Source organism: Cyprinus carpio, chromosome A23, assembly GCF_018340385.1.
Source record: "Cyprinus carpio isolate SPL01 chromosome A23, ASM1834038v1, whole genome shotgun sequence".
NCBI classification, from domain to species: Eukaryota; Metazoa; Chordata; class Actinopteri; order Cypriniformes; family Cyprinidae; genus Cyprinus; species Cyprinus carpio.
In genome coordinates, this window is record NC_056594.1 from 10,146,488 (window position 1) to 10,162,247 (window position 15,760).

At 35.7% G+C, this 15,760-nt stretch overlaps 2 protein-coding genes across 6 annotated transcripts in view; both read right to left on the bottom strand.

Moving 5' to 3' along the window:
• Window positions 1–1,313: 1,313 nt before the first annotated feature.
• LOC109048857 (HAUS augmin-like complex subunit 7) lies at window positions 1,314–5,048 on the bottom strand. Its single transcript, XM_042713000.1, has 10 exons — window positions 4,894–5,048; window positions 4,401–4,516; window positions 4,230–4,297; window positions 3,571–3,632; window positions 3,243–3,313; window positions 2,921–3,130; window positions 2,728–2,833; window positions 2,431–2,646; window positions 1,768–1,879; window positions 1,314–1,681 (listed from the first exon to the last, which is right to left on the bottom strand). Exons 1-10 carry the CDS (start codon window positions 4,948–4,950, stop codon window positions 1,620–1,622), a joined length of 1,080 nt encoding a protein of 359 aa, XP_042568934.1. The 5' UTR covers window positions 4,951–5,048; the 3' UTR covers window positions 1,314–1,619.
• Window positions 5,049–9,521: 4,473 nt separating this feature from the next.
• Window positions 9,522–15,760, bottom strand: part of LOC109048868 (plasma membrane calcium-transporting ATPase 3) — a 56,213-nt gene continuing 49,974 nt past the window's right edge. For 3 of the 5 annotated variants that reach the window (XM_042713003.1, XM_042713002.1, XM_042713006.1), the window contains one exon: window positions 9,522–13,865. In XM_042713003.1, the coding sequence (XP_042568937.1) occupies window positions 13,449–13,865 (417 nt within the window). In that variant the 3' untranslated portion in view covers window positions 9,522–13,448. The remainder of the gene's footprint in view (window positions 13,866–15,760) is intronic. The other 2 variants (XM_042713005.1, XM_042713004.1) reach the window with 1 other exon arrangement.

Below are 15,760 nucleotides of genomic sequence, written 5' to 3' on the forward strand. Positions count from 1 at the left end.
ATTAAAGTGAAGGTATTCATAAAAACACATCTGTATAGCTCAAAGCTTGGCAGAAAAACGTTTTTGACTATTACAGTGAAAAAGTAAAATATTCAAAGGGACTGCCATATCAGATGCTGCTTCTGAAACGGAACCGATTTAAAGTCAGTATAGTATTATAATTAATGTATTGTAAAGACTAACGTATAGATGTCCAGACATAACACTCATTTTAAATCATAAAGACTTAAAAAAATAAAAAATGCCAATGCTGTGATGAAGATGTTGATAAGAACAGTAAAGAACACAAAAACAGTTGCCGTGTCATTCATTGTGTTTAGCCTCGGCTGTATCCTAACATCATTCAGGTCATACTTCACTGAAGGGAACAACAGAAAACACATTGTTAAATTATGAAATTACAGCAGAGAAAAAAAATCTTTCCAGAAATAATAACTTACCAATGAAGATGAGGAGGCCAACAGTGACCTGCAGTGAGATCAGAGCGATGAGAGGAGCATAGAAGCGGTGCTGTGCTCCTGAATGCAGCACTGTCTTCAGCTGAGAGGAGTTCACCATCAGAAGAGCAACATCCAACATGCTCTGCGCCGCACTCTTCTTAGTAGCGTAATGATTCAGGTTGAAGGGACAATGTGTGCTCCCTTCCCTTCTAACTATTCTTTGTGCTACTGTGTTCTCCCTGTTGCTTTTTCAACAGAAGTATGAGCATCACTTAGCTGCTACTGAGGGAATGTTGTCTTGTGGATAGCGTGCTTGCATGTAACAACCAGATATTTAACAAATAAATTCATTTTAAACATATATTATTTCCTCTAGTGTTACAAGATGTTATCTGTGTTGTAAAATGCTTTTGGGAAACTGTGCAGCATACTTAAAAAATAAAAAGATTAGGAAGCACACATCTATTACTCACCTCTCCTTGTTGTCTGAGGGCTTGATTCTCTATTGGCTTCAGGTTTTGTTTAGCAGTGTCACAAACATAACAGCTCAGCCTGAGAAATGTTTTACATTAAAATTCCTGGCTTTCTCCAAAAGATGTGCTTTTAAACAATAGTGTCATCAATGTGTTAACAGACAATAACTTCTAAAGTCTGATGAAGAGCCTACGTGCTCGAAACGTCACACTCTATGCGAGTACATCTTTGATACTTTTGGAGTTTTGGTGTTGCCGACTTTACATTTAAATAATTTTTTCCACTTGCTTCTTAGCCGAGCACCCAGTTGAGATCGATATGTGTGCTCTTGCCTGCTCTTTGTCTTCTAAAGATTACACAAATGTAAATTATCTATAAAAAAAAAAAAAAAAAAAAAAAAAAAAAAACAGTTTCTATAAGGTCAGTTTTTATTAAAAAAAAAAAAAATGTCATAACATGATTGCAAATCAAACACTGGCAATGAAAGATACACTTGTGTTTGCTACTACACATACTAATAACAGGCTTTTGTAAAGAAAGAGAATTATAGTTTATAACTATTAGTGGTGTTAGAAATCACAAAGTGCAATGGGAACAGTCCTGGTCATGTAAATAAGTGATCTGATTGGTTACATTTTACACCTCATGCCTTTTACCGATTAAAATTCAAACTGTAGGTTGTAGATTTCTGCTTAGTCCTTGAGGTTATGATTGGTGAAGGGAGAGAAAAGCCACATATCTGTTCTTTAGCTCCTCTAATCGTTCAGCTGAAAAAAAAAAAAAAAAAACATTTTATTTAGAAGTTTATGTAAGAAATTTTGCTCAAAACCAAGACATCCAAGAAAACACTCACGCAGCGTGCACTTCTCCCCTTTAGACCAGTACCGCTTGTCTGTCTGCAGCTGTTGCACTGTTTGTGTGAGAGACGACGAGGTTTCAGACAGCTGCTTTAGAGCCTCCAGCTCCTGAAACGTAAAGAAGAATATGCAGAACATTTGTATTTGAATATGCAAATTTTATACGAGGTCTGTCCAGAGAGTATTCAGTCACGTAATATCAAAACACTCCTTGTCTTATTTTCTTGAATCTCATCAATGTTTCTCAAATCTCTTCCCTTTCAAAGGTGATTTTGGTTTTGGGAAAAGTCAGAAGTCGGAGGGAACACAGAATACTTTGTTTTCTTTCAATAAACTATTGTTCAGTTCAGTTTCTTGCACAGACTGATGATTTTGCTTCATAAGACCTCAGTATATTGTCAGGAGCCACGGGTATTCATTTTGTGTTCCCTGATATTTTTTTGACTTTTAAAGTGAGACTTGTTTTATGCATTTCCAAGAACCATGGTTTTACCTAAAAAACAAACAAACAAAAAACCCTTCTTTATGGTTTTACTGAATATAAAAAGTATTGGATAGCCTGAGGGTGAAAGTCACCTTGGGTGGCCTGAGGGTAAGTAACATTTTTGGCTGAACTATCCCTTTAAATGACTCCAGATAATTGATGTAGGATGCTTTACCGTGTTACAGGCATGCAGGAGCTGATGTACGGACTGAAACACACTAGCATCAGAGTTGAGGGCCGGAGGGGCTCTCTGGCAGTACGCCTTAAAGTCTGTGTTGTAGATGTGTCCAAAAGCCGTCATGAGCTGAGACATGTCTGAGATGGCCACTTTCAGTGCACAGGGGGACAGCACAGCTGCAGAACCTGACGGATGTGACCGCAGGAACTCACACTGAGGAACAGAGAGGATCACGCTATTATGAAAACCAAACACATCATATCAGATGTGAAAAACGGCACATGGTGGTCCCACCTCTTTGTGGAGCTCATCTAATGTGCTCTGGGTAGACTGCAGCAGCGCCATGGCCTCTGTCAGGCTTTCTTCTCCATGACTTCCTAGTCGCGAATGGTGATCACTCCTTCAGTGCCAGTAAATAACAACCGTGTTAAAGACATCAGTTTAAAGAAAAATATCTTGTACATGGGTGCATAACAATCACACAGACCTGTTTGTGACATCACTGGGTTTACTGTGGTTTCCGTTCGTTTTGTTGTGAGCTGACTGTGTGCGTATTAGATGTTCACGGATATGCGCAGGCCACGGGTTGCAGACTGGATTCAGGAGCATATCCAGGTCAGATAAGTGGTCCTGAGACATCAGCTCTCCAAGAAGATCATCGTTCTTTACACTGTCATCACCAGAGCACGAGTTCTGCCTATATCCATCAAAACAAACAACACAGAAACAAGACCACTTTATATTACTGTAGGCCTGACTCAAGGTTGGTGATAAATCAGTGTTACAAATAAACTGCACCAGTCAGATACCTAGAGTCTGCTTGAATCACCATCAGAATCTGCTCCAGAAACCTCAGCTGCCTCAATGGTGGTGCGCGGCCCTGAAAATATAACAGACGCTACAGGAGTATAGATACGATTCTTAACCAAGTATCAATCCATCCCAAACATATTTCTCTTGTTCAAACACGTTCTGTATAAAATGTTTTATTTCAGTAAATTTTTGAGCAGTGTTGCTAAAGGAGCAAGCGAAACTAAAAAGATCAAACTTTCAAAAACATTTCCCAGTAATCTCTATTCTGCTCCTTACATAAACTGCACCAGACAGTATAAAGATCAACATCGTAGAACTTCATACCTTAATTAAATCCTGGTCATTAGCTTTACATAACATCATCTCATAACCAAACCGTGTGAGTTCTGTGTGCGAGAGAGAAAGCACAACAAAACGATAAACATATATTAAACAATAAACACAAGAAAATAACAAAATAATAATAATAAAGAAAACAGAGCAGACCAAGCTTTTGTTAGACCTTTTCTTTGCAAATAAATAAATAAATAATCAGAGCAACAGCTATATTTATGAAAAAATGAAACAACATACTTATTCTGACCAACATATTAAAATATATAAAAGAAAATAAGATTATACTAAACTTTAATTCAATTACAATTAATTTTGGGAAGCGGCTGCTTTGTGATCCTTATATAGAGTCTTTCAAATTCATCTAATGATTCTTGCTTTATAAGATTTTTTTGGTATACAGGTATGAACTACTGTTACGCTGAATGACATTTTCATATATAAATAAAATTAAATCATGGTAAAATATATAAATAAATATTTACACATATATAAAAAAAAAATATATATATATATATATATATATAATATATATATATAAAAAAAAAACAAAAACACAACCACATTCTAATGTTTGGGGGAAAATATGAAATAAATATATAAAGACATTCTAACTTTTTATTGTTTTGAAGCTTGAAAACCTATTTTACCTTGAACTAAATCCTCATTCTGAGTTGATTTAATTGTGGAAAACTTCTCCTTTAGGGATGGACAAATGCTTTGTAAACACAAACAGAGCAAGGTTATTTTAGTATACAGATGTGCAAACTACACATTTGGCATCATTCTAATCATGTTTATAAGTCTATCCTGCATCAGACCTGGCGCAGATCCACTTGAGGATATCTGTCCTGTGTAAAGAAGGAGAGCAGAGGAGCTCCTGCACACTGTCCGGCTCCCGCAGGTACAGCCCGTCCACCAGAGGACAGCCCAGACTCTGAGCAGACGACACAAGAGTCAAACAGCACATCTAATGTTAGTTACTGTCACTGACAATATATACAGACCCGCTAAAACAGACAGTGTTCATATACAGCACACACTGAGCTTGAGAAGAGAAACGATAACTAAACCAGCAATTATATCAACTACTGTATTTGTCTATTACACAAGTGGTGTCCTAAAATATCTTAAAATATCTGTAATTGTTATTGCGCACACAGCCGTTAGCTCCAAAACTAGCAGCTAGTGGCTCATTAGACGCAAAACACTACTACAGACTCAAAACAGCTGGTATTAAGTTCGCAAAACATCGGAAAATGATTGAGGTGTCATTTTCTGAGTGTGGTGTGTGTATAAAGTTGTGTAAATTACCTGAAGGCTGTTATAAACTCGCATAGACAGCAGCTGCTCTGTTGAATTTCCCGCCATGTTGTTGTTCCTGCAGTGAGTCTGCGCGCGTCAGTGTTGTTCAGCGCCTGCGTCACAGCGACCCCCAGCGGCCACGCGCACACTACAACTGATTACACAGGATAGAATACGCTGGGTAGACCTAATGATGATTATAGTACCTGCCTTGTACATTATTAATATTTATAATAATTGAAGATTTGAGCCTTTTTTGATGATTCAGAAAGACAAAAAGTGTGAGTCTTGTATTTCTTATATCCTTCTGACACCCAGCTATGGGGTTTTGTCCTCTGTTGTGGACACATATTTCAGTGAATTTCTCTGACACCTTAAATATCACTGATTTAAGTCCGGATGTCCTGTAAAGAGCACATTACCAAATGTTTGGAAGTTTCACCATGACCACTCCCTTTACTTGGTCTTTAAAATGGCTAACATTAATTTAGTGTCGTGGCCTAATGTTTAGAGAGTCGGACCTGAGGTTGCGGGTTCGAGTCTCAGGCATAGACTGTAAAAAACATGGTACACAAAAGGTGTATTTAGCAGGAGCATTCAAGAAATTGAATGAACAAATATAAGAAAAAAAACACTATATAGACTGATTCCTATTAAAGCAACTGTATTAAAGTTTTGATTCAATAATATTTCTTATTTTTATACCATCATTAACTCACTCAAAAGTTGTTTTAAATCTGAATGAGTTTCTTCCTTCTGCTGAACATAAATACTATTTTGAAGAACGCTTTCTGGCTCTTCCTACTATCAAAGTGGACCAAGAACGTGGAAAACCAAACAGTTGCTGGTCCACAATAAAATCCACACTATATCATATACTACCAAATATCAAAAAAAACATATCGTGGAGACATTTTTATCATCCATCAAAATATCTTCTTTTGTGTTTCAGCACAAGAAAAAAAAAATGAATAGCTACAGGTTTGGGGACAACATGTGAGTAAATAATGAACTGAAATGAAATTTCAGAGTGAATTATCCCTTTAATGACTGTTGGGCAGCATGTTCAGTGTACGTCCCTTTTAAGAACCTGCACACATTTAATATACAGGCATGCATTCTGAAAAAAACAATATCAATGCTACAGTCACTGAGGCGCCAGAACTTGCAGCTGATAGAATGTGCACTGTAGCAGATACTATGATATTTCATCAAAAGCAGATCGTGGAGACATTTTTATCATCCACGATCAAAAATCGTCATATCGCACACCCCTAATTCAGGTGTGTGTGTTTGTGTGTGTTCACTACTGTGTGCGCGATGGGTTGAATGCAGAGCACAAATTCTGGGTATGGGACACATAGCCTACATCGCCACACTTCACTTGACTTCAGTTTAACACCCTTATGGAAATATGATAATATTTTGTAATGGTCATTTAAATCTGACAAATTTTTGTTTTGTTTTGACTAATAATTGTTTGTCATAAATCAACATCTCAGGAGAATTTTATGGGGTTTCAAATCAAAATATAACTTCTGTTACAAAACAGGACATTGATTTCATACATGTCCAGTGTAGAGGACACCATTTTGGTGAATAGGGAAATAAATTATACATCAATACTCCTATGAAATATAAGATATTATTATGAAACTTGCCAATTATCACTTCCATTATTACACTTCTTTTTTCATTACATGTTGCCCCAAGAACACATTCATATGCAAATTAGAAACAGTGTATAAATACTTTAAAACCTGTTCAATTTACACACATATTGCATAAAGTAAAATAGTATATCAAATCACTGTTATATCTTTCATAACATAGTTGAGAATCATCCTTTTATAAAATTTGGTATAAAGAATAAAAAAAAAGATTTAAAAATAATAATAATAATAAAAAAATCCCACTTTTTATGTCTTTTTATTTTCCCTGGTGAAGCACAAAACAAAAAAAATAATAAAATTTCAAAAATACAAAATATACAATAGAAAATCAAAAAACAACAAAATTAAAAACTAATTACTTTTTTCCAGTACCCAGAACAAGAGGAAACAAATCAAATGTCAAATGCACTGTATGAAACAGCTTGATTAAATGATTCAAAATATCCCTGGACAAAATTTGTTTTATATCAGTGAGGTTTTCAGTAGTGTTGCTTTTAAGATGCAATATCCAAAAAAAAAATAAAAAATCTAAACATTAACAAATAAAAACTATAAACTCCGTTGAGTTCCTTAAATAAAAAAATTAGTCCCCAATCTCTCACATAAATCCAAAAAAACTGAGAAAATGACAAATTCATAGTTTGTTCAAATGTGCTGTCTTAACATTACAAAATATCACATGAGAGATATGGATAAGACATAATAAGTATATTCCTAAAAACATGTTTATTAAAATAAATGCAAAATAAATGAAAATAAAGATCATTTCAAAAACGATCATGTGAGCAGTTCTTATGTGCTTATACATCTTCAGTGAAGTTTAAGGATCTGGTCAGAGCGAGTGCAGTTCTTCTTTAGTTTATTCCTACAGTAGTTATAGTTTTCTTCACTTGTCTTCTACTTCTGTAGTAGTTTTTCTATTGGTTGTACAGCAATAGATGTTTATTACAATAATTTGTTTTGTAAAGTAGTTTGTATCCATATCTTTTTTTGTATTTCTTTAAGAATATTAACAGGATAGTTTAAGTATTAACAGGATAAATACGATGGATAATTTGAAAGGAAATTTATTTTATCTTATTAATAATTTAAAAAGTATCTATTCTGATCATCCAAACTTTCCTCCAGGTAATATCAGAAACAAAAGCATTCCAATAAACTGTAACATTTGGAACTGACACAGATTCATTAAGAAATAACAAACATATTGATTTATTAGAAGAAGTGGCTGAAAAGCAGTGTTTCCCCTGAAACAGTATCGGATCTAACGAAGGTAAGACAGAAGGATAGGGGATCTTTTGAAACAGTCTAATAACTCCAGATGCTATGGCATAAAAAACAATAACAAATACTATAGGGGTAATGGGAATTTTACAATTTTAAAATAGTTTATTGGCCATTGTTATTAAACAATTTATTTACAAGTAAAATATTTGCTCAAACCAGCACCAGATTTAATTTTATACAGAATATCAATTATTATTATTAGTTATATCAATTATTAATATCAGTTATTCCAGATAAAATATGTATGAGGAGAAAAGTTGTGCTTGTATAACAGAGCGCGGCGGGAAGGACCTGGAAGGAAAATTAGATCATTTAGCTGGTAATTTTTCAACATTATAATTACAAAATAAATTCAATCCACCAAATTTGGAGAAAATGTAATGTGGAATAAAGTTCCAGACAGAGGCTGGGTTTTTCAGAAAGTGTTTGGCCCAAATGATTTTAAAAATATTATAAAACACAAATAAATCAAACATATTGAGGTAAGATCATAGGTATTTAAAACCAAACAATAATAATAATAAAATAAAACAAATTTTCCCAAAAATATGTAATTAGCTTTTTTATTATAATTTTAAATGTTTATTGGAGACTGAGCCGCAGTCGCTATGATTTGTTCAGGGACTCAATTACGTCATAAGATGTTGACCAGTCATATCCTTCATATAATTACAGGTTTTTAATTCAATGTTGTTAAAAGCCCAAATCTTGTTTACTCAGTGATTACTTGCCTCATGTATTTTGTCATACAATTACATCTTGATAATAAAATAAAAAAATTTTATTTTAAAATTCACAATAAACAAACCCATAAGCATAATAATGGAAAACAATTTTGTTTTATAATTTGTAATTAGCTTTTTTATTATAATTTTAAATGTTTATTGGCATTTTCACTTGAAATAAACTATGAAATTAAATTGCACTTCCAGGATATTCTGTTCCAGCCATCACAATCTTCTTGATATGAACGACCACTCATTTTGATTTTATATATACATACATGTGTACAGTATGTATATCTTGTATTTTGGTTTTGAAATTTTATACATTCCTCCCCCTGGCAACTGTTTTTGTTTGTTGTAATTTGTCTTTCTTTTCTTTTTTTGATTTCTTTTCTTATGTTATTTTCTTGATAACATTGCCTGTTATTGTTCCTTGAATAATAATAATAATAATAATAATAAAAAAAGTGCCCACTTACCTTTCGCCATGACAATTCATCATCCATCCTGCACCATCCTAACTCTACCTCTATTTCTATGGCATTAAATAGTAAATACTGTAAAATCTTATTAAGTAGAGCTACATAATGGGCAGCAAGATGTTAACCTTTGTCTCCCATTGAACGGCATGTAAAAAAAAAACTGTAGTTAGTCACTTCACATGGAAGTCAGATGTTCTCTTCCTGTAAGTGGGCAGTTCCTGGCCAGAATATCCTGCAATGAGGACCAGAGTTTTTGACGCAAATGAAACGAAGCATAACAGCAGTTCTTCAAAATCAGGGCTGTGTTATACTCTTTATCAACAATAGGAGACTGGCACTGGAACAATGCTCAGAATATGAAGTTTGATATGTTATCTACTGCAAGTGTTGGACACCTTGTCACCCGAATGATAACCAGAATTAGTTAAAGAAATAATCACAGGCACACAATGAAACACAACTGACACACAGACACTGGCCAAAGTTATTATTGTAGAATACTTTGATTAGATTTTTTTTATACAGACAAAAAGTGTTCTTATTTTCCCATTAAATTCTTAGATTTCCATACAGTTTAGTCTACAGTATACAGCTGTGTTCTTTCATCATATATAGATACTTTTTTCTCTTAAGTAACAGGCAGGTAATTATTAATATATTTAATAGTTCAATTTTTTCTCTTTTTTTTTTCCATTGTAGAGCAGTAAGTGTATGTTCAGGAGAATGTGCAACTGTTTTTTCCATCAGTTAAAAGAGCCCTGATGGAAAAAGACAATAATAATAATAATAATAGTCATAATAATAATCATCATCATAATAATGTACAAGCTGTTCAATTTGAATTCTTTACAAAAAAGCAAAAGGAGGAAGAAAGAGGAAGAGACAATAGAGTAAAACAAAAAAAGGGCTTAAATCGTAAACAAAAGATGCACATGTGCACATTTTGGCAAAATGTACAGTGATGGTGCAGTTGTACAATAATTTATAACTTTTATATTAAATATAGTATATTATTTACTCTTTTTCACATTACATTTTTTTTCACCTTACCTTGCGTAATTTTTCTACAACAGAATGAAACAAAATGAAGGCAGACGATGGAGTTTTGGATTATCTGTTTTCTTTTTTAACATATATATATATATATATATATTTGTCACTCTATCGGGTCTCGATAAAGTGGATGTCTGTTGTGGTGGAGAGGAGAGATACCATACATATACCACTGTTATTTACAGTATATATCTTCTCTCCCCGGAGAGTTCAATGATTGGGGTATACGTCTTAGATATAGTTAGATTTAAAAATTATTCAGAGACGAGCATAGCTTCAGGCCTATTTCGGTAGTTTAGCTTTGCTGAGGATAAGATAAGGTTAGGAAATGTTTCTTTATCATGGTATAGCAGGTTCACTGACCGATCCTCCCTGACCACCACTTTGGCCTGCTGATTGTGTCTGGACCTTTAAATGGGTTCAGTCTGTGAGACCTGCCAGCGCTCTCGACACTAGAGACTCCACCGGAACTGTCTGAGCCTGATCGAACCCAGCCAAATGTCAGACAAACTCATGCAGATATAACACAGTTTTGCTTGAAGGAATATTCTGGGTTCAGTAATTAAGACCACATAAATTACTTTTAAGTATTTTTTAAAAGAAAATAAGAGACAATTATCAATAATATTATTGATAAACTATATAAGAAGCAAAAATCGAGGTTGCGAAGAGGCACTAACAATGAAATGGAATGGTTTTCGAAGGATTTAAAAGCAGAAATGTGACAGTTATAATCATAAAAATAGCACTTACATGAATCTTCTGTATTATTTGAGCTGTTTAAACATTCATTTTTACATTCATTTGAGGGTTTTATGGTCTGTACCATCATGGCAAAAGTTTTACACAGAAAAGATTAGTGATTTTGTTCCCACACTAAATTCATGTTGACATTCATACTGTTTACATCTTGTGTCAACACTATTAGAACAATTAGTATTTAAATGTTTATGGATTGGCCCCATTCACTTCCACTGTAAGCCTTGCTGTATCCCCCAGGTTTTTGCTTTATTTTTATAAAGAAAAGCAGGGTCTGAACCCAGAATATTCCTATAAAAAATGGGTTTCCATTTAAAGATCCAATGACAAATGTTCTGCTAGTGTAGAACGAGTCAACCCATTTTAAGCAACGTGTCTGTTGGCATTTAATAACTAGTCAGATTGGCAGTTTGACACTGCTCCACCTCCAGGCTCCACGCCACAGACAGGACAGAGTATCAGGAGGAGAACATCAGACTATAGCACATTAATGACAGCACAGATGCGCTGGGAGGAGAAACGTGTGTCCACCAACTGCTTAAGAGCCACAGTGAAGCATCGACAGACGAAAGTGAAGTCAAACAATGACAGTGTAAAGCGAACTATATGATATCAACATGCTCCGCAAAAACACGACCGACCAATGCAATGACATGATCTAGTGATGCTCATGCTTGCATTGTCTGCTTTCAATATTCACCAGTTTCTTTGAACTGGACAATCTAGAAAAGTGTTCTATACAGATAAAGGTTGTAGTTGTTTTTTTTTAGATCCATATGTACATGTTGTGAAGCGTATTTCACAGAGCTGTGGGCAGGGCAGTCTGTTGCATAAGTGCCAGTCTCTTTCCCCAAAATGATTGTATTCGGTTGCAATGCATCAACTGTAGCAGTATGATCACAACGGTACCATTCCGGATGATTATGGGGTGTAAAAGGAGGTAACCCCGGATGGTACAACTGATCAGTGGAATGTCAATGAAATGATCAGACATGGAGAATCATACATGTCTTTACATATATAATAGGGAAAACTGTTCTGTGCAAACATGTTGTTCTGAAATGTTAAAGTATATGGAAAGTCCACAGTGAACATTTGCTGTGAACCTTGATATTGTGCAAAAGTAATGATACCCTCACGGATTGTCCATCTTTAGTTTCTTTGATATTTTTTAATTATGGTGTGGCAGTATAAGATGGATTCCCTACCCTGGTGACCACAGTCTGCAAATATTCACAATCTGATAAATATTCCACACACATGAAGAAAGCGAGTGTGAGTGTGAATGTATTTAAAGGGCCAGCAGATATGCAGGTACTGAGAGAATAGAATTATTTGAACATGTTTAAAGGGTTGATGCATTTGTTGGTGTCATCTGCATAACATGAATTTTAATGGCTTTTATGTCAAAGAAATATAAGACACCATTAAATGTCGAGTCTGGGCAAACCCACTGAAATCCTTAAATGAAATTTCAGCTACTTTGAACAAGGTAAGACATATTAACAAGGCCATTTTGTCGTAAAGCTGATTGCCATTGCTGAGATGGAAAACCACCGAAATCCCACCCAGGACCATTGAATCTCTGTGATGGGATTGCCCAAATCCTCTACCCTGTAGCATATTTTAAACATGAACATGTTGCGTAATTGTTTAAAATATCATGAGCATGATTTTTGTGTTAAAAAAAATGCTTACTCTCACTTAGAGTGAAGCTACAAATTGCCCTCAAATAATAGAATACTTTTTCTTTTACCCAAAATGCTGTAAAACAATGATCATTAAAATGGTGCGGCAACGGTTTTGTCTTCTTTTTGTTATCAGCAGACGCATTATAATTGAATTAGTCTAAGCTTCAAATTATTATTATCTTTGCTTTGTTAGTACTTCTTTTTTTCTAGCTTTTTTATGCTTTCAGGACAGACACGACACACACATAGACACATAGAGAGAGAGATATAGACAAAGTGAAAATGAAAAAAAAAAATCATGGTGATCACAATAAATAAATGAATAAATAATATATATATATATATTTTAAAGCTAATCCATAAAGCATTACTCAGAGTAATAAAAGTCATTTTCTGTAATATCGCAATGATAATCCGAGCACTCGGGATGACGGTGTCGATAGTAAGAAGTCAAACATGATAATAATTATATTGAGTTTAGTAACACCGATAAAAAGTAAAGTGAATGAACCCCTACTCCACCCGTAGGGAACATATTCCTTTGCATTCTGAGAAGTCAATAGTCACCAGCACTAAAGAGCCGCTAAAATCCATTGGGTCTGGATTCCTCACCTTCTCAGGTCCATCCAAAGGAACCACAGACATGCAACAGACTGGCCTCCTCTCCACACAGTGACAGGAGAGGTGTCTGTGGGGCTGTTGTTGAGACATGAGGAGTGATAGTGCTTTCAGTGGATGGTCGTAGTGGGCGAATGATTGTAATGGGATGACCCTGTCATAGTATTGGGTGTCAACCACCTACCACGTGTCCGTAGGAGCCTCCCCCACCAGCCTGACCCGCACAGGTCCACATCCTCAAAGTTTTTAAGGTCTTATCCTCTGGAGCGCAGTTAGTCATAGAGAGGTCTCCAGGGCGAGGAGGGGGTACAGCTTTCGAGAGGGGGTTGTCCAATGGCCGTCTAGGCCTGTGGGGAGGTTCAGCTGGTAGATGCCGCTCTCAATGGCATTATTGTTGCGGTTAGGTGTGGCGGGGAGGCTGTACTGGCGGTAGGGACGGGGCGGTGGGCGGCTTCGCTGCTGCTGCTGGACTGGAGGAGGAGGGGGCTTTCGGAAGGCCGGATGCAAGTGCTGGTTGTGCCTCGACCACTCCGATTCGTCGTCAATGTCAGTGTCATCAATCAGCGGGATATCGTGGATGAAGTCGTTGATGAGAAACTCGGGGTGAGCCATGAAGTTGTGGATGGAATTCCTGGACGCGGGTTTCTCGATTCCATCATAAAGGGAGCTACGGAACGCTTTCACCACCCGCATCTACACGGGAAGAGAGGGGACGAGGCACAGAGGAGGACAGAGAGAAAACAGAGAGGGAGAAGTGAGGACAGGGAGAGGGTTGAGACAGAGGAGGGTGGAAGCAAAGAAATCTCTCAGTACATGTGTGATAGAAAAGACTTGAAACACGTAGAACCTGTTCTGAACATGCCTTACAATGCACAGACAGCTCAAGATCAGGTTGCTGCAAAATTGCGCACTAACTGAATCTGTCTTTTTTTATTAGGGTAGGTACAGTAATGATTTTATTTTGGAACCTAAAGGTGCAATGTGTAATTTCTAGTCACAAAAAAATCTGAATTGCAAGAAAAGTTTTTTTTATGCAAATGCTTCCGTTTTAATGTAAACACTTAAACGCAAAGTACACTTTAATTTTAATGTGAATGCTTAAAACCAAAGTATACTTCAGTTTTAATGTGAACGCTTAAACCCAATATATACTTTAGTTTAGGAGCAAACACTAAATCCCAAAGTATACTTTAGTTTTAAAGCAAATACTTAAGCCCAAATTATGTTTCGGTTTTGGCACATCACACTTCAGTTTTGAAGCAAACATTTATGTTTACAGCTGAATATGTAGCTTTTCTAAGTATATTCCATTTGATAGCATGTGTGAAAACAGGTGTTCTACACATGCACATTTGACAGTGAAACAGCAGAAATAACATCAATCTTTAGAGGTGGGGATTTTTCAGTGACTCTTTCTGCATGTTACAACCTTAAGCTAGATGCTGACAACATCGGTTATGTGTAATTGAATCATTCATTCAACCACTTAATTCACACTGGTTCATTCGGCAATGAAACAGCACACTGTTTGTTGCTTAAAGACACAACAGTTAATTCTGCAGTGGATTTATTTGGAACTATTGGTGGAGCAAAAATCGGCAAATAACTGATAATATTCTTTTTAAAATGTAATCCCTAATTTATATTTGTATTTACTGAACAGTCAAATAAAAACAATACCAACTGCAATCGGTCTAAATTTCAGCATTCTTGCTCAAATAAAAAAACACAACACATTTTTAATATTTTAAAAAAAAAAACATTTTCTCATCCACCAGTGCATGATCCCAAATAAAAATTCATCCACCAGTGCATGATGCCCCTGGTCATTGGTTAAGCCAATGATGGGATGCTGAAATAAACAGATTGCAATTCTGTTTTAGGTTTTATGCTGCAGAAATTACACAATGCACATTTATTATTCAGACACTAATACCTATACACTAAGGCTTCACACTAAAGCTGCACAACCAGATCTTAAGTGTTTCTCAAAGAAAGACAGCTGAAAAACAAAATAAAACCAAATGTACGACACAGGAAATGGACCCAAGCTGTCAGTTCACAGTTATCACTCAAAATTAAAGGTGATGGACATTCTCATAAGCTCAAAACAAAAAACAGACCAGGCATTAAAACAAATAGATGAATGGAGGCACAAAGTACCAAACAAAAAGCCAATACAAAACATATGCCATGTCTGTATATTGACTTTAAAACTGAAGTAGTGACACGGAGAGAAAGAAAAACATAAAGGAGGATGTCTTGATATAAACATAGACACACAGCCAATGGAAGAAACTGTGGGAAAGAATCTGCAACACAGTGCTAAGCAAAGGGGATGTTATGTATAGACAGAAGCATGATTGGGGGTCCGGCTGGTGGGATGGAGGGAGGACGCACCCACAGTGATGCACTATGCTGTTCTCAGAGGAGTTTTGACATACTCCTCAATTGCACTAGCAGCATTCAGGAGTGTAGTAACAACGAAGCAGTGGCACTCCAGTAATGTGATTGTGATATCATATCAGAAGCCATGGAGACAACATGCTAGCAGCCAATGAAGTCAGTTAATGCCAATGAGTGAAAAT

What these genes read in the sequence shown, in the direction of transcription:
- LOC109048857 (XM_042713000.1), bottom strand. Translation starts at nt 4,950, where the DNA reads ATGGCGGGAAATTCAACAGAGCAGCTGCTGTCTATGCGAGTTTATAAC. An exon ending in CTCAAGTGGATCTGCGCCAG is followed by an intron (nt 4,298 to 4,400) that starts GTCTGATGCAGG and finishes GTGTTTACAAAG; the next exon opens with CATTTGTCCATCCCTAAAGG. An exon ending in TAGATGAGCTCCACAAAGAG is followed by an intron (nt 2,647 to 2,727) that starts GTGGGACCACCA and finishes TCTGTTCCTCAG; the next exon opens with TGTGAGTTCCTGCGGTCACA.